The following is a 25,764-nucleotide window of genomic DNA, read 5'->3' as shown; positions in this document are numbered from 1 at the left end:
TATTAAAAAGCAGAGAAATTACTTTGCCAACAAAGGTCTGTCTAGTCAAAGCTATGGTTTTTCCAGTAGTCATGTATGGATGTGAGAGTTGGACTATAAAGAAAGCTGAGTGCCGAAGAATTGATGCTTTTGAACTGTGGTGTTGGAGAAGACTCTTGAGAGTCCCTTGGACTGCAAGGAGATCCAACCAGTCCATCCTAAAGGAGGTCAGTCTTGGGTGTCCATTAGAAGGACTGATGCTGAAGCTGAAACTCCAATACTTTGGCCACCTGATGCGAAGAGCTGACTCATTTAAAAAGACCCTGATGCTGGGAGGGATTGGCGGCAGGAGGAGAAGGGAATGACAGAGGATGAGACGGTTGGATGGCATCACTGATTCAATGGACATGAGTTTGGGTAAACTCCGGGAGTTGGTGATGGACAGGGAGGCCGGGTGTGCTGCGGTTCATGGGCTTGCAAAGAGTCAGACACAACTGAGCGACTGAACTGAACTGAACTTTGGACAATTTCACAGAAGTGTTCAAAATTGTAATTGTATACAGCTGACCCTTGAACAACAAAGAAGTAAGGCACGCCAACCCTCTGTGCAGTTGAAAATATGCCTATAATTTATAGGCTGCCTTGATATCTGTGTTGTACATTCCCAAGTCAACCAACCATACTTCAGAGTGTAGTAATGAAAAAAATGCATGTATAATGGACCCAGACAGCTCAAACCCATGTTGTTCAATGGTCACTGTACACTTCTGAATTCTTGAACCCTACTTCTGGTCATTTATCCTTCAGAAAAACTTGCAGACATGCAGTGTGCGTGTTTATGTGTATTTATGTACACAGTTGCAATAATTTAAACAGCGAAACACTGGAAACAATCCAAATATCCACAAGTAGGGACACATTCGTGCCTGGTCAATCACTCAGTGGTATCTGACTCTTTGTGACTCCATGGACTGTAGCTAGGATTCTCCAGGTAAGAATATTGGAGTGGGCTGTCATTTCCTACAACAGAGGATCTTCCTACCCCAGGAATCGAACCCGCACCTCCTGTGGCTCCTGCAGTGGCAGGGGGATTCTTTACCGCTGAGACACCTGGGAAGCCCAGGGACAGGTTAAATCCACACAGTGTAAGTTATGTGGCTCCAGGAAGAGAGGGAAGCCACACTGGCCTCCTCTATATGGTGGCAAGAGAGGACCTACAGAATGCATTCATGAGAAGAGCAAGACCCCAAATTGTGTTTAACATGGGAAATACAAAGACATTCACAAGTTCTTACCTTTACATACATGAAAGAAATATAAGGGAAGCTAATCAAATGGGGGCTTATAGTGGGGGGCAGTGGTTCTGGGAAAGGGGGTAGGTAGCAGAAAGGGTGGGGAGGCCTTGTACTGTGTTCCTTTATAATACTGTTAGATATTGTGAGTTGCTTAAATTTATTATCCGTTCAAAACCTGGGCAAAGGATATTCAACCTAGTAATCACACTCCTTGGTATTTACCCAAAGGAGTCAAAAACGCATGTCCACATGAAAACCTAGGCAGGTTTAACTTCCCCCATTATCAACATTCCCTACCAGAGTGGTACACCTGTTAACAACTGATTAACCTACACTGACACATCATTATCACCCAAATTATATTCAGGTTCACTCTTGATGTTGTACTTTCTTTGGTTTTGAAAAACATATGTAAACATGTATCTACCATTATAGTACCATACAGAGTAATTTCACTGCCCTAAAAATTCCTTATGCTATACACACATGAAAGTAGGGAAAATATGGGAAGTCTCTGTCCTTTATGGCCAATTTTGCTGTGAATCTAAAACAGCTCTAAAAGATAAAGTCTTTGAAATAACTAACTAGGCATAAATAAACAACAGCGACAAAAGAACTATGTCAAGGCTCAGCTAGGAGAGAGTGGGGCCACGGGGAGGGAAGGCGGTCAAGGCTCAGCTAGGGGTGAGCGGGGCCTCGGGGAGGGAAGGTGGTCAAGGCTCAGTTAGCAGTGAGCAGGACCTGAGAAGGGAAGGTGGACAGAGGAGGGAAGAGAGAGACCCCATGGACATGCACGCCAGAGACCGTGCACTGAGCTGTATCACAATCCCAGCCAGCCCCGTCTCTGGATGTCCAAGGGCCCATCAGTGTTTCTGGAAAGATTTCATGTAGTCAGACTGAAACTGTTTTCACAGGTTAAACAGACCTATAACCGTTATTTTTAATAGGGGAAAATGAACTAAAGAAATCTGAAAAGTGTTTATCCTGTTATATCTTATACCACTTGGTCCATTATGAAACACCATGACTTTCTACCAATTTAAAACCCAGTGCCACTGAGGGGTTTTTAATTTTTTCTTTTAAAAAATAAACTTGATTTACTTTAAAAAAAGAAGAAGAAGACAAAGAAGAAAGAGAACCTGTGCAGGGATATTTATAGCATTTCTATTCATAAGTGCCAAAACCTGGAACAATCAAGATGTCCTTCAGTAGGTGAATGACTACATAAGCAGGGGTGCATCCAGATAGTGGGATATTATTCAGTGCTAAAAAGAAACGAGCTATCAAGCCAGGAAAAGATCTGGATGGACCTTAAAGGCATACTAGTGAGTGAAGGCAGCCAATCTGAAAAGGAACATCCTGTATCGTTACAATTATATGACATTCTGGAAAAGGCACCACTATGAAGAGAGTAAAAAGATCAGGGGTTGCCAGGGGTGAGCGGACAGGGAAGGGTAAAGAAGCAGAATGCAGAGGATTCTCAGCGCAGTGAAGCTACTCTGTATGATACCACGGTGGTGGCCACAAGTCATTATAGGCTTCCCAGGTGACTCAGTGGTAAACAGTCGGCCTGCCAAGGCAGGAGGCACAGGTTCAATCCCTGGATTGAGAAGAACCCCTGGAGGAGGAAATGGCAACCCACTCCAGTATTCTTGCCTGGAAAATTCCATGGACAGAGGAGCCTATCAGGCTGCAGTGCATGAGCTTCTCAAAGAGTTGGACACGACTAAGCGCACACATGCAGAGACCCACAGAACGTACCACGCCAAGAACACACCTGATGTAATCTGTGGACACTGAGGACAATGATGTGTCAGTGGACGTTCATCAGACTAACAAACATACCAACTGGTGGGGGACGCTGATAAACGGGGGAGGCTGCACGTGTGTCAGGGCGCGGGGTATACCAGAAGTCTCTGCCCCTTCTGCTCAGTTTTGCTGTGAACCTAAATCTGCTCTTTAAAAGAAAGTCTATTAAACAAAGCAAATCAAAGTATGTCTTCAAGGCTCAGACTTCCTTATTGTCCCTGAGACGTACTAAGGCACTCTTTGGGGATAGAATGAGGAAGGGGAAAATAGAATGAGGAGGGGGTGGGGCAGGTGGGACCGAGCAAAGTATTTTCTCCTCTGGGAATATGCAACTTCTTCCCCAGGACTCCCCTGATGGTCTCAGAAGACTCCCTTTGCCTCAGTCTATTATTTTCTCTCCTTGACTCTGCCCAAGGGAACTCAGGAAGCATTTATCACATGTACTCTCACCCACAAGCCCTAAGCATTATGTGGAGGGTGTTTTCTCCTTGTCAGCATCCATACGTTATGCACATCTAAATACATTATTCTTCTGGATCCCCGTTGCGTTTTTTTTTTTCTTCTTAGCTTTATGTATTTATTTTTGGCTGCCCTGGGTCTTTGCTGCTGTGCCCCCAGGCTTTCTCCAGCTGTGGAGCTCAGGCTTCTCATTGCAACGGCCTCTCTTGCTGCGGAGCACGGGCTCTGGCGTGTGCAGGCTGAGTAGCTGTGCAGTGCACGGGTTTAGCTGCCTGGAGGCCTGTGAGAGCCTCCGGGACCAGGAGAGGTCCCAACCACGGGACCACCAGCGCAGTCCCCCATTACCTTCCATATATCTGTGGTTGCACTTACACATAAAATTAATAACTTAAACATATACATATATGTGTGTGTGTGTGTGTGTGTATATACCTTAATTATATATGTCTATCATCAGAGTCACATAAATAATGTTTATTTTGAACATTCAATATAATTCAGGGCAACAGACATTTATTGAACCAAAATATGTACTAGTCACTGTCCTTAATCTCATGAAGTTCTCAAACTGTTAGTTCAATTTGCATTACATCATAGTACTTTCCCAGAACACATTTAATAAGTGCTTTTGTATGCTGTTGATGAAGATAAATCTATTCACACCAAAATAAACCAATTACTCCATGTTTTCTAGTCCAGAAACTTGGCAGATCAAATGACTATCTTAATTGTTCCTTTCTGCATCTAACTTTATTCATTTAAACTCTTTTCATATTCTCTGTTTTATTTCCCTAGGCCTTAAGGTTTTAGATATTAACACAAGGAAGCTAGCCTTCTTCAAGAGCCCACACTTGGAATATTTATAAAGAGCTCTGTCCTCACTTAAACTCCATAAAAGCAGTTAGAGAATGCTTCTTGCTCAGTTAAAGAAAGAGAAGACAAAATCCACATTCAACTGGTAACTTTCTATAGTCTTTCAGAACACAGAGGTTATTTAAAATATTCAGTAAAAGTACAGAGTCCTTGGGGCAGCCAAAGAAGATAAAAGAATTTTCAGCACACCGTATGCCTTGAGAAGAGAAATATTAAGAATAAAAATAGTTTAACATCTCAGTCATTCTTTGGGATTGATAGTTAATTCCTAATGGTCCTCCAGATGAGATGAAGGGGAGAAAAAGAGTGTATCTGACTCCTGTAACAGTAATTATTCACAGCTCTTTTCCCTCATAAAGTAATAGACCATTAGAGTGTCCACAAAACTCCCTTCAGTAATTTAATGGTAGGGCTTCCCCAGTGGCTCAGACGGTAGAGACTCAGCCTGCAACACAGGAGATCCGAGTTTGACCCCTGGGTTGGGAAGATGCCCTGGAGGAGGGCATGGTAACCCACACCAGTACTCTTGCCTGGAGAATTCCATGAACAGAGGAGTCTGGCAGGTTACAGTCTGTCAAAGAATTGCAAAGAGTCGGACACGACTGAGCGACTAACATCTTTAACTTTCTGCATTTTATAATTCATGTTTTTTAACTCAAGAAAAGACAAACAGAAGTATACTTTACAGTAATTCACCCCACTTATTTTTATTAAGTTTCCAATTCTAGTTTTCATTCGCCTATAAAAATGACATAGACCATTTTGAGATTCTTCTAAGTGTCATTATTAAAACTAGAATTTCTTGACTGCCACCTACTGGTAAGAAAAAAAGTGACAACTTTTAAAAGTCACATTTTCTCTCGGATTTTCTGATTCAGGGGTGTAAATACTTTTTATTTTTATTTTTTTCAGGGGTGTAAATATTTTAACTTTTTTAAATAGAATTTTGGACATATATCACATTTTCTGTGTTTAAACTCAAATTAATTGACCATGTATTACTAGAGTTTTTCAAAATAAACATGATTTTTACCTTTTCCAATTTAATACTTTTCTAGTATTATTACTAGAAATCACACAGATGGATTATAGCAGCTAGATTTAAAGTTTGTTTTTCATAGACATGGAAGCTAGTCTAACTGATTGTGAAATGAGAGGTCACTTCAAGATTAGTCAGTCAAATCAAACAAAAAACATATGGTGAAACACTGATGAGGGATGTCATTCAGTCTATTTTTACCAACAGATAAACTGTGAAAACGAAACAACTCCAATAAGAGGTAGAGTACACAGTGGCAAACGTAGCCAGATTTTCCCAGGTAAAACATTAGCTGCAGGGAGAGTATCTATACATTCAAAATTTGCATATCAGTAGCACTTAAGTTTTTTGTAATCAGTGAAACATACCTGGCTTAAAATGTGGTAAAGAGTGAACTCCGGGCCATGTGTCCTCATTTGGCGTTCCAAGAACCTAGTGGAGAGCAGGAAATTGTGGAAACAGACTTATTATTTCCAAAGCACTCAAGATTCTCCAGTGTAGAAAACAGTACACTACATATGATGAAACTCTTGATTTCTTTTTTTCTTTTTTCCGTTATTGTATGCCAGGGATTTTACTTCAGTAAAAACAGCTAGAGCCACCCAAGTCGAATGTCTGTGTTTTAACAAATGCAGTTAAATGCGGTAAGGCAACTTAAATCTGCTGTGTTTTATCAACTCCAAACTTAAGAAGTAGGCCTAGGATGCAAAGGATGAGCTGTCATTTTCACAGAACTGAATAAAGTATATCTGTGCCCTCATGATTCTTTCAAGAGCTTTTGTCCTTCACTGCGGTATCAGACATGTCATCATTTAACAGTTCTAAGAATTCTGTTACTTCTTCCCCCATATCCGCTCTCTGGGCAGCAGAATGTTTCAAAGGACGGACGGCTTGGGATGCTTACATTCCCCACCGGTCGCACTATTTGTCATAGTTAACAGCTTTTAGTCACGTGACTCAGAGTTCCTTCATCCCCAAATACTGTTCTCCCTACACTATCTTTTTCTTTGCACACTTTCAGTTTCTTTCCCCATTGTCAACTACAAATTGGCATTTGCCAAGGATCCCTGATGGCTCAGATGGTACGGAATCTGCCTGCAATGTGGAAAACCAGGGTTTGACCCCTGGTTTGGGAAGCTCCCCTGGAGGAGGGCATGGCAACCCACTCCAGTATTCTTGCCTGGAGAATCCCACGGACAGAGGAGCCTGGAGAGCTGTAGTCCACGGGATCGGAAAGAGTCAGACACGACTTAGCGACTAAGTACACAGCACAGCACAAGAGCACTGCCAATAATTGAACAGCCGGGGCGTTTGCCATCCGCCCCTGAGGAGAAGAACCCTGTGCTGCTGCGCCTGCTGGCCTCCAACACCCCCTAAGGGAGTTCAGGGTGCAGTGAGGCACGCTGTGCTCCAGGGAATCTGCTGGGACAGGTCTTTAGACAGTTGGGCATTTTCAGGAACTGACCTCATGATCCCAATATTTGCATCTATTCCTATCTAGGAAAGCGCTAAATCCTTTCATGGTGACATCAGCTCCTGCTGACTGGCAGAAAACCTCTTGATTGCACTGAGCTCCCCCTACACCAAAATCTCATATATTGACCTTCCCCTATTGCCTCTTTGAAGCCGTCTCTCAGAGCTATCAGAGGTGCTGCTTCCTGGGCTGGTGTCCTCATTTTGTCCCAAATAAAACTTAACTTGCAACTCTGAAGTTGTGCAGCCTTTTTAGTCGACCATCTACTTTTCTATCCCCATGTCAACTTAATAAATGAAACATGAAAGTTGAGAATTATATTTTATTTGGTGGAATTTTTAGGACTTCAAGCCCAGGAGACAGCATCTCTAGTGACCCTGAGAGAACTGCTTCAAGGAGACAAGGGGGGGTGGGGAAGAGTCAGGTTATGTAGAAGTTTTGCAACAAAGGTCAGGAAGTCTGAACTTCAAAAGTTTTTTTTTTTTTTTTTCAAATTAAAGAAAACCAGATATCCCGAGTTAAGTAATTTAGTGCTTTTATTTGTATAGGAAGATGTAAGAGTCTGGGCTCACTGAAATCATTCCTTCCATATTCATCTCAGCTATCTGGGGCCAGAATCCTGTTTTCACATCCAGAATTTCCTCACGGCTCCCTACAGGGAATGGCTGCAGTCAGATGGATGCTCGAGGGCAGGTATTCTTTCTATTCTGGGTTCCCTTGGGTCTCACCAGCTCACCTTCCAAGGTGTCAGGGATTGCTGATGACTCTGACGTCCTTGTTCACTGATACAGCAGGAAATATTCCATTTCTCAGCCACAGTGTTTGATTTGGTCAAAGTCATAAAAAGGCAATTCTGGTTCACCTACAACTGCGCACGCTCCTTTTAAATTTTGAGTTCCACCTTCCATACCTATGATACTCAGTGATCATGGTAGATCGCTGATGGTTTAGGATCTCAGATCATGGAGACAAAACTGACCACTTCGATCCCCTTCTTGTTAGCCATGGGACCTCACAGGGCTTCAATTTCCTTCTTTGTAAACTGGGGTGATAATGAAGGGGGAAACAGAAAGAACAGGCTCTGTCTTGAAAGCAGGACTCCATTGTGGGCCGGACTGTGGACTTTGAGATCTATGCCCAGTATCTATGGAAACGACATACCAACTGGAAAACGAGGCCTCCCGGAGGAAGAGCCCCAGGGCTCGTACCTAGAGTCTCCATTGCCTAAAAGAATACCCTAACTATCTGTGTAACCGAATAGAATCATACATTCTGCTATGCTTGTGGGGGTATGACCACAGGACTATTGATAACTGTCCACTGTTAACTACCTAGGCTTAAGGCATATGAATCACGGGTTAACTTTGATTATATCTTTTTTTTTTCCCTTTGTTCAGACTAGTTTCAGGGAATTTGGGGAGGTGGGTTTGGGCACGTACGCTTAGGGTATATAAGGTTTTCACAAAAACTGGTTGTGGTCCTTGGCTAAGAGGAGACTCTGCCTTGGGCCCGCCAGTGTAATAAACTGCTCTCCACTATCTGCATCATCCTGAGTGAGTTTGTTTCCCGGAACGCGTGGCTACAACAATAACAGCAACTTCATCACCTGTGGCAGAACACTACCTGGCATTCGGTAAGCACTACATAAGAATCAGATTCCATTCAAAGCACTCATAGCAAACGGGGTGGGGTCAAGGAGGTCTGGGCAATGGGGGAGAAGCCAGACCACCCACTTTCTCCATAGGGATCCCCTGATCTGGGGAGACAGTGACAAATGTGTAACTCAAGACCATGATAGGACAATACGTACAATCAAATGAGTTAGGAAGGGGAAGACATAAAGGCAGAAGCTGGAAAAACTAGAGAACTGGCACATCATGGGAGGAAATGATGCTGACTCACTTCATCTCTGCGGATTAGCAAAGTTATGACCGACCTAGTCTGCATATGAAAAAGCAGAGACATTACTTTGCCAACAAAGGTCCGTCTAGTCAAGGCTATAGTTTTTCCAGTGGTCATGTATGGATGTGAGAGTTGGACTATAGAGAAAGCTGAGCACCAAAGAATTGATGCTTTTGAACTGTGGTGTTGGAGAAGACTCTTGAGAGTCCCTTGGACTGCAAGGAGATCCAACCAGTCCATCCTAAAGGAGATCAGTCCTGGGTGTTCATTGGAAGGACTGATGTTGAAGCTGAAACTCCAGTACTTTGGCCAACTCATGCGAAGAGCTGACTCATTGGAAAAGACCTTGATGCTGGGAGGGACTGGGGGCAGGAGGAGAAGGGGATGACAGAGGATGAGATGGCATCACTGACTCGATGGACATGAGTTTGAGTAAACTCCGGGAGTTGGTGATGGACAGGGAGGCCTAGTGTGCTGAGATTCATGGGATCGCAAAGAGGTGGACACAATTGAGCGACTGAACTGAATTGAACTGACTAGGAGATAAGGAAATAAAGTTCTGACTATTCATCCATTGACTTTCTAGGGGGTAAGGGCTGTGATAGGCTTCCCTGGTGGCTCAGACGGTAAAGAATTCACCTTCAATGTGGGAAAGCTGGGTTCAATACCCAGGTCAGAGATCCTCTGGAGGAGGGCATGGCAATTCACTCCAGCATTCTTGCCTGGAGAATCCCATGGAGAGAGGAGCGTGCAGGGCTACAGTTAATGGGGCCGCAAAGAGTCAGACATGAATGAAGCAACTTAGCATGGACGCACAGAAGGGCTGTGATAGCAAAAGGGAGCTTCACTCACTGCTTCCTGCTCTGATGAATTAGGGCTAGACACAGGTATTCCATTCCTCTTAAAACACTGGGTTCAGAGGATCAGACAAGACAATTCTTGCAAGCAGTAATTAACACTAATATTCACAGGACTAGACTGACAGACAGACAGCCTGATGAACTATGGACGGAGGTTCGTGACACTGTACAGGAGACAGGGATCAAGACCATCCCCAAGAAAAAGAAATGCAAAAAGCAAAATGGTTCTCTAAGGAGGCCTTACAAACAGCTGTGAAAAGAAGAGAATTGAAAAACATAGGAGAAAAGGAAAGATATACCCATTTGAATGCAGAGTTCCAAATAATAGCAAGGAGAGATAAGAAAGCCTTTCTCAATGATCAGTGCAAAGAAATAGAGGAAAATAATAGACTGGGAAAGACTAGAGCTCTCTTCAAGAAAATCAGAGATACCAAGGGAACATTTCATGCAAAGATGGGCTCAATAAAGGACAGAAATGGTATGGATCTAACAGAAGCAGAAGATATTAAGAAGAGGTGATAAGAATACACAGAAGAACTGTACAAAAAAGATCTTCATGACCCAGATAATCACAATGGTGTGATCACTCACCTAGAGCCAGACATCCTGGAATGTGAAGTCAAGTGGTCCTTAGGAAGCATCACTATGAACAAAGCTAGTGGAGGTGATGGAATTCCAGTTGAGCTATTTCAAATCCTAAAAGATGATGCTGTGAAAGTGCTGCACTCAATATGCCAGCAAATTTGGAAAACGTAGCAGTGGCCACAGGACTGGAAAAGGTCTGTTTTCACTCCAATCCCAAAAAAGGGCAATGCCAAAGAATGCTCAAACTACCACACAATTGAACTCATCTCACATGCTAGTAAAGTAATGCTCAAAATTCTCCAAGCCAGGCTTCAGCAATACGTGAACTGTGAACTTCCAGATGTTCAAGCTGGTTTTAGAAAAGGCAGAGGAACCAGAGATCAAATTGCCGACATCTGCTGGCATCATCGAAAAAGCAAGAGAATTCTGGAGAAACATCTATTTCTGCTTTATTGACTATGCCAAAGCCTTTGACTGTGTGGATTACAATAAGCTGTGGAAAATTCTAAAAGAGATGGGAATAGCAGACCACCTGACCTGCCTCTTGAGAAATCTGTATGCAGGTCAGGAAGCAACAGTTAGAACTGGACATGGAACAACACACTGGTTCCATATAGGAAAAGGAGTACGTCAAGGCTCTATATTGTCACCCTGCTTATTTAACTTATATGCAGAGTATATCATGAGAAATGCTGGGCTGGAAAAAGCACAAGTTGGACTCAAGATTGCCAGGAGAAATATCAATAACCTCAGATATGCAGATGATACCACTCTTATGGCAGAAAGTGAAAAAGAACTAAAGAGCCTCTTGATGAAAGTGAAAGAAGAGAGTGAAAAAGTTGGCTTAAAACTCAACATTCAGAAAACTAAGATCATGGCATCATGAAGTCCCATCACTTCATGGCAAATAGAAGGGGAGACAGTGGAAACAGTGGCTGACTTTATTTTTCTGGGCTCCAAAATCACTGCAGATTGTGATTTCAGTCATGAAATTAAAAACCGCTTACTCCTTGGAAGGAAAGTTATGACCAACCTAGACAGCATACTAATAAGCAGAGACATTACTTTGTCAACAAAGGTTCATCTAGTTAAGGCTATAGTTTTTTTAGTAGTCATGTATAGATGTGAGAGTTGGACTGTGAATAAAGCTGAGCACTGAAGAATTGATGCTTTTGAACTGTGGTGTTGGCGAAGACTCTTGAGAGTTCCTTGGACTGCAAGGAGACCCAACCAGTCCATCCTAAAGGAGATCAGTCCTGGGTGTTCATTGGAAGGACTGATGCTGAAGCTGAAACTCTAATACTTTGGCCACCTGATGAGAAGAACTGACATTGGAAAAGACCCTGATGCTTGGAAAGATTGAGGGCAGGAGGAGAAGGGGATGACAGAGGATGAGATGGTTGGATGGCATCACCAACTTAATGGACATGAATTTGGGTGAACTCCAGGAGTTGGTGATGGACAGGGAGGCCTGGCGTGCTGCGGTTCATGGGGTTGCAAAGAGTCAGACACGACTGAGCAACTGAACTTAAGTGAATTCATAGGCAGATCTATACAAACAATGTCACAAGGTTGATGGGCTGGGCGGGAGAGGAAGGCAACAGGTAAGAGGAAAAGAGACAAAGACAAGTCAGACATAAACAACTGTGAGAACAGAGTCTCTGCAAGAGGCATGTTCTCCTTTCTTTCCACTAACTCTGATCATTATTTCAAGAAGGCAGACAGTCAGGCATACAGGCAGCAGCCAGCTCACCTGGGGGGTGCTCTGCTTTGAGTTCCCATGGACTTCTGCATTAAGGACAAAGGGATTTCGACAGCATTAAACTTTCTCAACTAACGGGAGAAACTCTCAGCTCAAAACCATATCTTGATCATGGCTAATCCATCACCTGAAATAGACCCTCTAAGGTCTATTTCAGAGGAGGAGATAGTTGGATGGCATCACCGACTCAATAGACATGAGTTTGAGTTTGAGCAAACTCCAGAGATAGCGAAGGACAGGGAAGCCTGCAGCCCATGGGCTGCAAAGAGTTGGACGCGACTTAGCCACTGAACAACAATAACAACAAAGTCTTATAAACAATGGATAGTACAGCCAGAATGTGAAATTTGTTCTCTCACTTCCCAATAAAGGTATAATTGATACCCTGACTGTACCTGCTTCTACAATGGTTATGTTAACAAAGCTTTTTCACAGGCACTATCCTCATCCATAACCAGTGTTTGGTTTCAAAGTGATAATACCGTGGTCATCTCACAAAAATCACCTGCAAAGAAAATACATTAGACTTTCTTTTTCAGTCATTAGAACACTGACTGGTGAGATTCCACACCACAAAAAAATATTTTCCTGTCCTCAACTACTGGGCCATTTGCACAGGAAACAGAAAGTGGGCAAAGGAAAAGAAGAATTACAAGTCAATGTTGCTTCTGCAGGAAATATTGCCCATGACAAAGCACCGAAAATACAATATCCTCAGGCATCAATCATAAAGGCAAGACTGACAAGTTCAAGGACATCAGACCATATATAAGGACAGTTGAAAACCCTTCAGTGGCTCAAGCTCTATGACAGCAGCCAGTATATTACAGTGAAATTTGTGCCATTGTTGTTGTTCAATCACTAAATTGTGTCCAACTGTTTGTGGACCCATGGACTGCAGCTTACTAGGCTCCTCTGTCCTTCACTATCTCCTGGATAAGTGAGAGTCTGCTCAGATTCAAGTCCATTGAGTCAGTGACGCGATCCAACTATCTCATTCTCTGTGGCCCTCTTTTCCTTTTGCCTTCAATCTTTCCCAGCATCAGGGTCTTTTCCAGTGAGTCAGCTCTTCGCAACACGTGGCCAAAGTTTTGGAGCTTCAGCATCTGTCCTTCCAACGGATACTCAGGGTTGATTTCATTTAGGATTGACTGGTTTGTTCTCCTTGCTGTCCAGGGGACTCTCAAGAGTCTTCTCCAATACCACAGCTCAAAAGCATCAGTTCTTCAGCACTCAGACTTCTTTATGGTCCAACTCTCACATTTAGACTGAAGAGGAAAAGTTAAAATTTTACCTCCTTCCCTTTCTGCTTCTGTAACTCAGCTTGCTCCTTGCAAAGTCTAGATGACGTAGGTCTCAGAAAGTGGGGACTCATAATACCAGGAACTGAAGCTTATCTCACTCACCCTTGTCCTGCTCTTGGAAATCGCCCCAGTTCTTGCAAACCCTCAAGCCCACTTAATCATGCCTGTATGTGTATAAAAACTCTGTAATCCCTTTGTTTGGGGCTCAGAACTTGGAGTGCTAACTCCTCTGGGCCCGCCGGGGCTCAGAGCTTGGAGTGGTAACTCTTCTGGGCCGCCGGTGTCGTAAACCCGAGTTCTCCAACTCTCCGAGCATGGTGCTTGGTTTCTCGAGTACTGGTTTCTGCAACATTTTTGGACGCCCCAGTGAGACTCCAACCATGCCTGCCCCTTGAGCCACGCAGACTGGTGGCTTGACTGGATTGGAGCAGGGGAACCGGGAGATGAACGAGGAGGCGCACCACCTGATGGTATCCCAGGTTCTGTTTTGGACTGGTGTTCCGACTTTCTGGATGGCCGAGCCCTGACTGGACTCATTGAAGGGACGGACCAACCCACCAGGAATGGCCATAGGGTCAGGTAAGGCCCTGGGGCCAGTCCCCAGTCAGGAGGTTCTACCCCAACAGGGAGAAGAGGAGACGGATCACTTCCTTGGAGCTCCCAGGAAGGGAGCATCAGATATGGAGACCTCGGAACTTGGGAAAAGGGGGGTATCGTGATGACCTCTGAGTGCTTGTGTATGCATGATTGCTGATTGAAGGAAGTGAGAGTGAGCGCCACAGTCCTTGGACTACGGAGCCTGAGAGGGTCTAAAACCTGTGGTTCCGTGAAGACCTCATAAGGCTGAAAGGCGGTACCAGTCTCTGGGGGATTTGATCCCTCCCTATGAGGCTGTCCGGGCTGGGGGTTTATACTGACCTGCCAATACTAAGAGGTATCTAAGTCTCCCTTCGGAGAGTGGCCAGGCAGACGAAAAATGAACATGAATGAGTATGCGGCCTGATCCACTTGCGCTTCAGGCTCCATTGTGTGGCTTCAGGGCCTCTGTGGCTATGGAGTCTGAGTGGGCCCCAGCTTGCGGTTCCGTGGTGACCTCATACGACTCAAGGCCGTGTCTGCCTCTGGGGGACCCAGTCCCTCCCTTGGAGACAGATCCGGTCAGAGGTTTACATGGATTCGCCAGTGCTAAGTTCCCTCCGGGGACGCGGTCAAGTGGGCATCTGCACAGTCTCCTCTTTTAAGGGGGCCCACACGCTTGTCTGTCTTTGTACCACCGACTCAGGCTGGGACCCATAGGGAGGGAGAAATGATTGGTTACCCGTTACTCTACTGTCTCCTTCAGCTGACATCTAAGAGATTAGGTTTTCCTGAAAACCCTGCCAGGTAGCTTACATTTGTTAACAAGGGAGGTGCCTCTAAGACAACAGTTTTAGATTGCATGATAAAGAACTTTAAGAAGGGCTTTGTAGGAGATTACGGAGTCAAGATGGCCCCCAGGAAGCTTTGTAATTTATGTGAGCTGGATTGGCCATCCATTGACATTGGATAGCTGCCAGAGGGCACTCTCCACCTGCCCACTGTCCAAGCAGTGCTCCAGGGAGTCAGTGGAGTCCAGGACATCCAGATCAGCTTCCGTACAGAGATTCCTGGCTTCTAATAGCACAGAACCTGCCCCCATGGGCAACAGTTTGCACTAACAAACAGGGACAGAGGAGGATACTTGTGACCCAACCACTCAGAAAAAAGAAAGAAAAAACCCTATATTCCAGGGAGATCCCATAGAAGACCCACTGCTGCCCCCGCCACACGTTCTCCTGACTCCACAAGCCCCAGCACAGCCAGCGCCGGACCCACTGCCAGACAGTTCCCCCTCCCCACCCCGTGTCCCCTGCACCACCTCAAGAGCAAGACTCTAGCCCCGAGCCAGGAGGGACGCGGCTCCGCTCAGCGCAACCATCTAACCAGCTGGCACGGCCCATCAGATGCCACTGTGAGAAACTCAAGGTCCTCAACAATGAACGAGGATGGCTCAGTCCAGCCTGGTCGCTCCCTCCTCTATCACCAGCCCTTCAGCACTACTGATCCCCTAAACTGGAAACACCATGACCCAGCATACTCTGATAAACCCCAGACCATGACTGACCTCCTAGAGTCCATTTTCCACACCCATCAGCCCACATGGGATGCCTGTCACCAGCCCTTTATGTCTCTCTTCACCACTGGGGAAAGGCGATGCATCTTGACAGAAGTCCAAAAATGGCTCGGAGGTCCAGCCACTGCAGAGGTCTTAGACGTGGAAGGACGGGCACAAGAGGTGATGCCGGAGATGAGATCTCACTGGGACATCAACACCAGAGAAGGATAAGAAACCCAGGGTCAACACTATGATGCCCTTCTACACAGACTTCGAGCAGGAGCCAGAGAGCCCACCAATATGTCCAAAATGACAACCATAATCCCAAAAGCAGATGAGACCCTCCACCGATTTCTATGGAAGACTGTGTGAAGCATTCAGACATACACCCATCTGACCCTGAGACAACCGAGAATCAACAGATGATGAACGCTGCCTTTGTGGTTCAATCCCGTGCAGACATCCAACGAAAGCTCCAAAAGCAGGAAGGCGTCAGTGGGATGAATGCCACACAGCTCCAGGAGGTAGCAAATAAAGTCCCTGTGGACTGAGACCGTGAAGCCCAGCGAGAAGCAGATACAGAAATGAAACAGAAAGCAGCCCTGCTGGCAGCGGCACTGAGGAGCTCAGACCCAGTGCAACAGACCGTCCCGCGTGGAAAGGGGAAACCAAGCAGAGACCACCACTCCCCCATGAGCAGTGCGCCCACTGCAAAGACCCCGGACCCTGGAGGAGTGAGTGCCCTCATTGCAGAGGGATTAAAGGGTCAAAGAAGTTCAGTCAACCCAACAGCGAAAAGTACCAGTCTGAGCTGGCTGTCCAAAACCTGACCGGCCGGGCCAGAGCAGAATCAGACTAGGAAGACTGGGCTCCCTGACCCTGGGCCCCCGGGAGCCCATGGTCATGATGAAAGTAGGGGGCCAATCAATGACTTTTACCCCGGAGCTGAACACTCCATGGTAACCACACCGTGGCTCCTCTCACAGGCCGAACAGAAACTGTTGTTGGGGCCACAGGGGACATGGCAGCCCACTCATGTTGCAAGGCCCGTTCATGCCAGCTAGGGAGGGGGCCATCTGGGGACTCATGAACTTCTGTCCTTACTGGAACGCCCCATTCCCCTGCTGGGTAGAGACTTACTGACGAAACTGGGGGTGCAAATCAACTTTGCCCCCAGAAAGCCCGTGAGCCTCACCCTGGGGAGACAATCCGCTCTGATGATGGCCGTGGCCACGCCCAAGGAAGAAGAATGGTGTCTCTATTCCTCACAGAGGGAACAAATAAATCCCCCCAGACTGCCAGAAGAGTTCCCTGATGTCTGGGCAGAGAAGGGGCCCCCAGGTTTGGCAAAAAACCATGCCTCCACTGTAGTGGACCTCAGGCCAGGAGCCACTCCTGCTGGACAGAAACGATATCCAGGACCATGGGAGGCTTGCCTGGGAATTTAGGACCACACCCAGCGCCCACGAGATGTTGGGATCCTAATCAAAAGTCAGTCTCCCTGGAACACTCTACTCTTGCCAATCAAAAAGTCTGGAAGGAATGACTACTGCCCCGTCTAGCACATCTGCGCCATCAACAGTGCAGTGATCACCATCCATCCAGTGGTCCCAGATCCCTACACTCTCCTGAGTCTCTTACACGCTCAGGCAAGCTGGTTCACCTGCCTCGATCTCAAGGACGCCTTCTTCTGCCTCTGCCTGTCACCAGCCAGCCAGCCCTTGTTTGCCTTTGAATGGGAAGACCCAAACACCGGGAGAAAGACACAGCTGACTTGGACTTGATTGTCACAAGGCTTCAAAAACTCACCTACTAAAATCTCACCTGTTTGGTGAAGCTCTGGCTGCAGGCCTTGCTGCCTCCCTGGAGAAACTTTAAACTGCACCTACTCCAGTACATGGATGACCTGTTGCTCGCTAGTCCCACCCAAGGGGACTGCTGGAGGCACCAAATCTCTGCTGGCCCTACTCTCCACCACAGGGCACAGGTGTCATGGAAGAAGGCTCAGACCTGCAGACAGGAGGTCAAGTACCTGGGGTTTGTCATCTAAAAGGGCGTCGGGTGCGCGGACATGAGAGGGAGCAAGCCATCTGTTCAATGCCTCGGCCAAACACCAAGCAAGAAGTCTGTGAGTTCCTTGGGGCTGCCGGATTCAGCTCAATCTGGATACCGGGTTTCTCTGAAATTGCCAAGCCTTTGTTTAAAGCCACAGCAGGGTCTGCTAAGGACGCCCTAGAGTGGGGACCTGAACAGGAAAAGGCCTCCGAGGAGATAAAGAGACTCTTGACCAGCGCTCCAGCATTAGGGCTGCCAGACGTGACGCGGGACTTTAACCTCTTTGTACGTGAGGAAAAACCCCACTGCACTGGGGCCCCTCACACAAACAGCGGGCCATGGCCGCGCCCGGTCACATATCCATCCAAACGACTGGATCCAGTGGCCGCGGGATGGCCGCCAGGCCTCCGGGCATTAGCTGCCACTGTGGTTTTGGTCAGAGAAGCAGATGAGCTTACTCTAGGACAAAATATAAATGTTAAGGTTCCCCATCCTGTTACTGCCCCGATGAACAGCCAGGGGCGCAGGTGGCTGACCAGCTCCTGGATGACTCACTATCAAGGACTGCTTCGCGAAAACCCACGGGGCCAACTCGAGACTGTGCGGATGCTGAACCCCGCCACGCTTTTACCTACAGAAGCGGGTACCCCCGATCATAACTGTGAGGAGGTCATAGGTGAAACTGACTCGAGCAGGCCGGACCTGACAGACATTCCCCTCCAGAACCCAGGAATGGAACTGTTCACTGATGGAAGCAGTGCCATCCAGACGGGCAGTGCCATCCAGACGGGCAGTGCGGTCCAGACGGGCCGTGCAGAGCAGGCTCTGCCGTAACAACAACCGACGAGAACGTGGAGGCTGAGGCCTCACCATGAGGGTGGTCAGCACCGTGGCTGGGCTGTGTGCACTCACCCAGGCACTGAGGCACCCCAAAGGGAAACGGGTCAGCATCTATTACTGATTCAAGGTGTCCCTTTGCTGCTCGACGTGTACATGGAGCCATTCATAGAGAAAGGGGACTATTGACAGCAAGGGGAAAGGAGATTAAGAACAAAAAGGAAATCTTCAGCTGTTAGAAGTAGTCTGGAGCCTTCCCAAGTGGCAGTCATCCATTTTAAAGGCCATCAGGAGGAACTGATCCAAGCAGCAAAGGAAACCGGCTGGCTGACCAGGCAGCCGAGGAGGCGACCCAACCAAGCCCCACAGTGGGCCCCGAGTCGATCTTTAAGGTCCTCCTGGCACCAGAATTGCCTCCGTCCCCGAGATACACCAAGGAAGATCAATGGGCTCTAAATGAGGGAGGAATAGAAGAAAAAGAGGGTTGATGGAAGCTCCCAGACCGAAGACTCTCTGTCCCCAGCAATATAGCAATCCAGCTGGTAAAGCAACACCTTGAGACAACTCATTTAGGGAAACCTGCGCTGGGGAGCTTACTGAGCCGCTACAATTTCATTCCTGAGCGCCCAGCCCCGTATTCCCAGATGTGACCTGTGCACAAAACAACGCCAGCCAAGGATCTGGCTATCAGAGTATCAATGGACTTTTATCATCAACCCTGGACTCTATTGCTGACTGGTATTATTGCTGTGCTTCAGTCACACCCCAGGACTGGAATTTGGGTCAGAAGCTGCAGTCAGCTGCCTGTTACGTGACTGTAGTGGGAAGTCTCATTCTTATTAGATGCCTCTTATGATCAGTTCTCCCTCCTAACTAAATTGCTCACAGTATAGCTGACCTACCTTCATGATAGGCTCAGTTGCTATAGCTGTGGCTACACAAAGATGGGGAGAAAACCTCTTGCTGGTGCTCAGTTATCTGTACAGCAAGGTAAAGGGCCTTCAAAGCACAGGTGAAAATACAGACATGGATAATAAGGGAGGGATTTAAGATCAAGAAAAACATTTAGCATATATACAGCAGTAGAAAGCAAATAACAACATATCAGCTATTGGTACCAAACGCTCTCACTTCCCTATATTCACACAGACACAGCTCCCAGAAGGTATCTCTCTGATTTCCTGGACTTTTAAGCCTCTGTCCAGAAAAAAACAAGAGACTATCTTACCCTCTCAGTAGAGGTTGACACTATTTGACCCTGAGGAACTATGATTTTTTTAACCATCATTGAAAATTATATCTTCAAATAAAAATTTCTAAATTTTTTCATTGTAATTGTCAAGAGATGATGCTTTCTTTTAAAGCACTCTGCCTAAAAAAAGATTTTTAAAAAAATTGAATTAAATTTTAACAGAATAAGAAAATATCCAATGTATCTTATAAACATGCCATTACTTCCATTTATAACATGGCTCATAGGGCAAGGATGGACTGTGAGCTCAGGGTTATAGATGCAAACTATGACCATGCAGCACAGGGAATTATATTCAGTGTCCTGGGATCAACCGTAAGAGGAGCTATGACTTAATGACATCAAACTTACTCATCTGGTCTCACCTATGTGCTGACAGGTACAGCATAAATCCCACCCATCAGGCCAGCCTCTCTGATGGGCAGAGGAAGATGCTGAGAAAAAGTGGGCCTCTCTGCTCAAACGTCTCCTTTACCAATAACAGAAGAAAAGTGAGTTCCTAACTTTCAGAGCTCAGAATGTTCTAAGTCTGTGAGAAACACTGACTTGGCCTTCCGCTAATTCTCACATTTGCTAGTCTTTGCTTTTGCACAGGCCCCAGAGCTGCTAAAACTGCGTTCCTGGGCTTTCGCTGGATAACACCTGTGGTTAAAATAGAACGTGCACGTGTAATCAGTCGTGTCTGACTCTTTGCCACCCCATAGACTGTAGCCCGCCAGACTCCTCTGTCCATAGGATTCCCCAGGCGAGAATGCTGGAGTGGGTTGCCATGTCCTCCTCCAGGGGATCTTCCTGATCCAGGGATCAAACCTGCAACTCCTGCATGGACATGTGGGTTCCTTACCCCTGAGTCACCTGGGCAGCACTGAAATAGAACAAGGACTGCTAATAGCATTCCTGGATCCAGGGGTTAGGGACGTCTCTAACCAAGACTCCAGTGCAGAGGAATCCTAGCTTATCACGTGAGACAAACCCGGCTACAGACGAGGCTGAACTAAGGAAGTGATGAGAATGGGACGTTCTGGGGTCCCAGCTGGGATGCTCAGCTTTTCAAGCGGCGTCTTCTACAGTCATGCTGACGATTTCAAACTGACTTAGCAATGGGGCTAAAGAAATGGAGAACAATTGACTAAATTCCATGATTTTGAAACTGACTCTCCAAAAGTCCACACGTTCAGCGTCTCTCCAAGCACGACTGCTTCACACCTGTGTGCTACTTTAGGTTCTGGAAGATGTTTTCCTGGATCCTCGGTGAGGAGTCCTCAATGCCAACTTGGGAAGAAGATTCACAGAACTGGGCTTGGATGTTACACACTCTGCTTGGAACAGATGGTATAAAGATCAAGGATGAGCCGAGGAGAAAGTGGAAATTCCTAACTCTCATCCTGTGAGTGCACTCCCTAGAAGAATAAGGTATCAAGTGGGTGGACCTGGATTTAAGATCAAGCTGGCTTGATTAGCGAGACTATGCTTTTAAGAGATGTGCCACTGAGTGCCCCGGTCGGGGCGGGGGTGGGGGGTGGATCAGAGAATGTGGCTCAGATGGTGTTAAATCATTCACAGCCAACTAGCCAGTCTCTGGAAGGAGGTTCTGAGTATTAGGGGCAAGGCTTTTTTTTCATTCTCTCTCGCTAGTCCAACACACACACACACTAGGTACCATTACCAACCTCTTCAGCATTTCATCAGTGACTTTAAGGAAAACATAGAAAAATACCTCGTATTTTCAGATGGCACAAAACTGAAGGGATGTATAATATTCTTTTATTTTTATGATTTATCTCTTTATTTATTCATTTTCGGCTGTGCCGGGACTTCACTGCTGCTGCACGCAGGCGTGCTCTTTCTGCTGGAGAGTGGGGGCTCCTCTCCAGGGGCGGGGCGCAGGCTTCTCACTGTGGTGCTTGTTTTGTCGAGGAGTGCAGGCTCTAGGCTCACAGGCTCACCAGTTGTGGCTTGACGGCTCTAGAGCACAAGCTCAAGAGCTGTGGCCCACCGGCTTAGCTGCCCCACACCTGGGACCTTCCCAGACCAGGGATTGAACTCGTGGCCCCAGTACCAGCAGGCAGATTCTTCATCACGCAGCCACCAGGGAAACCTGGGATGTGTCACATTCTGATGGCTGAGCCAGGGTTAAAAAAATATTTAAAGTAGGAACAACAGGTTGAGATATGAGTCAAGGACCAAGAAGGGCATGCTGATGACCGGAGCTGGAGAACATGGAACAGACAGCTTCAGGAGGCTCCTTCGGAACCCAGGCTTGGGCTGCACCGCATCTGGCCTGCAGATAGACCACGGATCAAATTCTGTCTCCACAGGCACAAGGGTTGTGCACAGTGAACGTCTGATGTAATGCTACACAAGTCTGGGCCACAAGATGCGGTCACCTGCTTACATCTACCTGTGTTTGCATTTGGCCATAATGATAAACTATAGGGCAGATGGGAGAAGTGAGTTGATAGGGGATATATATGAAAGTGGGTAGAGAAGGTATGGATGAAAGCTTTCCTTCTCTATTTTCTAACTAAAGTATATATCAAAGTCAGTTATTCTGCAGGGAGCAAGTACAATCAATGGCTGATATCAGAATACCTTCTGGTATCAACATAAGCAAAATATATGCACACATGTGGGGTGTGTGTGTGTGCTGTGTCTGTGTATATACACACACAGACATACACACATATAATTTCTTTCCTCCATCATGCCTTATGCCTTACCTATATAGTCAAAGCTATGTAGTAGTCATGTATGGATGTGAGAGTTGGATCATAAAGGAGGCTGAGTGCCAAAGAACTGATGCTTTTGAACTGTAATGTTGAAGAAGACTCTTGAGAGTCCCTTGGACTGCAAGGAGATCAAACCAGTTAATCCTAAAGGAAATCAACCCTGAATATTCATTGGAAGAGCTGAAGCTGAAGCTGGGCACCAGATGCAAAGAGTCGACTCATTGGAAAAGACCCTAATTCTAGGAAAGATTGAGGGAAGAATGAGAAGGGGGAGACAGAGGATGAGATGATTGGATGGCATCACCAACTCCATGGACATGGGTTTGAGCAAACTCCAGGAGATAGTGAAGGACAAGGAAGCCTGAAGTGCTGCAATCCATGGGGCTGCAAAGAGTGGACATGACTTAGCAACTGAAAAACAACAACAAAAGTGCCACTGGATACGGGGTTAGTGTGTTAAGATGGTTCATTTTTGGCAGTGACCAATGAGATGTAAGTTGAAGGTGGGATTAGAAAAGCTGCTTTAACAGGCTGTGTGATTCCAGGTTAGGGCAGCAGACTACAGTGAGATTCTGCAGATCAGGAAGCTTTACCTAAGACTGGCCAGCAGAGGGAGCAACTGGATCGTGAAAATGAAAAGCCACTGGGCCTTCAGAAAGCTGCTTTGACTATTTAATCAGCAGCTCAACTTAAGTTGCTGGATTGAAAAAGATCCTGTTTCCAAAATTTCCTGTGGAGTTTTCAATGCAGCAAAGGTTTAGATGGGAAGGAATTGAGATATGGAAAGGACAGCTCTGAAGAGTTTTATTTAAAATGGGTTCAATCCATGGGCTAGAACATACAGACCTGGCTTAGTGGTATGTGGCTACGCATGGGAGTCATTTGGGAAGCATTAAAAGATACACATTAAAAAAAAATTCTGGAACTTCCCTGGTGGTCCAGTGATTAAGACTTCACCTTCCAAGGCAGAGGCTGTGGGTTCAATCCCTGGTCAGGGAGCTAAGATGTCACATGCCTCATGGCCAAAACACCGAAACATAAAAACAAACAAAATGCAACAAATTCAATAAAGACTTAAAAAAAAAAAAAAAAAAAAAAAACCCGCAGACTGCGACCTACCTCAGAGGTTCTGGTTTAATTGGTCCAAGGTGTAGGCTAGGTATGTGGAATTTTGCAAACCTCCCTAGCGATTCTAATGTTAAAGCAATGGCTGGGCTTGCTGACTGGCCTTCATGGAACTAGGCCATCTCTCTGAGGCCCTCCGTTCAGTCAGGCAGTATATAGGTTTTTTTTTTTAAGTCTTCAGCCTCAGTCCAGAGGGTTACAAAAGATTTTCAGTAGATGAATGAACAAAACAAGCAGTTGGCTCTTTATTAGAGAAATTGGAGGTTAACTTGCAGCTAAATTTGAGACTACCCCAGAAAGTGCTTTCAGAAACTGGAAAATTCTATAGTGAAAGCAGCTCATTTACAATATGTTTTCCTCCAATGAAATTTTTTTAAATTTTTTTTCTCTCCCTTTTCTCCTGCTATTCCGATTTCCTGTCGCTCTATCCCTGGCGCCCTCATCGATTTCACTCTCATCTCAAGGCGCCTCTCTTCTTTTCACTGACTGATGGTATTGTGACAGAGATCTGACAGGGCTTCAGAATGTCAGCCCCCTGCTGTGGGAGCCACAGGGACACCGACCGATTTGTCCCGGCACGGTGCTCAAGAGCCTGAGGGTGGAGGCTGCTGAGGCTGGAGGGGGCAATGTTGCCAAGCAAATGCAGCAGAACGAGGCTGACTGCCTGAGGTGGCAGCACAGAAAAAAGGAGAAAAGAAGGATGCAGAGAGAGGCACCTGGAGGCAGGAACACTAGATGCTAGAGCCAGTGGTCTCCCAGACGAGTAGCATCACCTGCAGAAGCAGCTCAGTCCTTGCTCCTGACCTGATGAGTCAGAATCTCTAGCTCAACACGAACCCTGCATGATTCCAACGCGTCAGCTGCGCCGCTTTTAAAGCAGTTCCTTCTACTGAATTTTTCAACCAAAAAACGAAGTGCAAGCATTAGGCAGGAAGTTGTCACCCCAGATACACCTTCACGTCCAGTTCCCACAGAAGATTGCTCATTCAGACGGCATTCGGAAAAGCGAGATGGGCACCTCCCATCAGGAGCTCGTGCAGATGACAAAAACTGCATGGAGCTCAGTGTTCTGTGCGTCAGAGCTCGCCCACCAGCACTGGCTTTCCTGTCCTTACCTGAATAGTCTTATACCCTAGGTGTCTCCTACAGGAAGAGACCTCAAATTACCTCTCAAAACTGGCAGGATGTGAAGAAAAACAATAATGAAAGAAATACTCCATTCATCCACTGATGTTCTTTACTTGGTCTGCAAACTTGAGGCCAATTAAAATCTGATGACAGATACATGTGTCATATAGGACATGAAACACATGCCTAGATGGACTGTCATCTTCTTGCATGAAGTAGTTTTCTTACTTACTGAGCACTGACTCTGCAAGCAGTGTGCTGATTACTGGGAGACCAAAAAATGTGTAACTATATTTTGCCCTTGAAAATGCAGTATTTTAAATATTCATTTTCATTACATTCACATTAAAAAAGATAAAGCCGTTGAACCGATTAATAACACTAGGAAACTTTGACATCCTTGAAAACATCTTAATGTGAATGTATTAGTTTCCTGTGAATGCTGTAACAAATAATCATAGAATAGGTGGCTTCAAGCAACAGAGATTTAATTCTCTCAAGGTTTTGGAGTCAAAAGTCAGAATCACTGGGCTGAAATCAAGATGTCAGCAGGGTTACCCTCTTTCCGGTGATTCCTGGGAAGAATTCTTTTCTTGCCTGACCCGGCCTCTGATGGCTAAGGGCATTTTCCACTCTGATTTCTGCCTCAGTCTTCACACTGCCTTCTCTTCTGTATCAAATCTCCTTCTTGCTCTCTCTTAAAAAGACTGCTGACTGCACTGAGGGCCCTCCTGGATAATACAGGATAATGTCCCCATTTCAAGATCCTTAACTTAATTCCATCTGCAAAACTCCATTTTCTAAATAAGGTATAATTACAGGTCTGGGGACTGGGGGCTCATGGCCTTTGTTTTCGCTATGTAGCCTACTACAGAGTAGAATGACCGTTCACCAAATACAATTTCTAATGATACCCAAAGTGGATATTTCCACATATACAACATGAAGGAAACACAAAAGCTGTGGAACTATGTCTACTTGCAGGAATAACTTCACATAAGCTGCCTGATTGTTTGCAACATCACACCTATTATTTCATAGTGAATATTTTCATAGTGAATTATTTCATAGAGCTGTGATCAACCCAATAAAAGAGGACAATATTGGCAACGCTGTAGGTGAGAAAACTGCAAAGCAGGGCGCCTGCCTCAGGGCCCATGAAG

General features: G+C 46.0%; 1 protein-coding gene across 1 annotated transcript in view; it reads right to left on the bottom strand.

Annotated features, from left to right (window-relative positions):
• Window positions 1–25,764, bottom strand: part of CDK14 (cyclin dependent kinase 14) — a 634,831-nt gene that overhangs the window by 169,240 nt on the left and 439,827 nt on the right. The window contains exon 11 of the mRNA XM_065939116.1: window positions 5,823–5,886. Coding sequence (XP_065795188.1) covers window positions 5,823–5,886 — 64 coding nt within the window. The remainder of the gene's footprint in view (window positions 1–5,822; window positions 5,887–25,764) is intronic.

Source organism: Muntiacus reevesi, chromosome 6 (genome assembly GCF_963930625.1).
Source record: "Muntiacus reevesi chromosome 6, mMunRee1.1, whole genome shotgun sequence".
Classification (NCBI taxonomy): Eukaryota; Metazoa; Chordata; class Mammalia; order Artiodactyla; family Cervidae; genus Muntiacus; species Muntiacus reevesi.
Note: the sequence above shows the minus strand (reverse complement) of the source record. Positions and strands in the feature narration are given on the sequence as shown.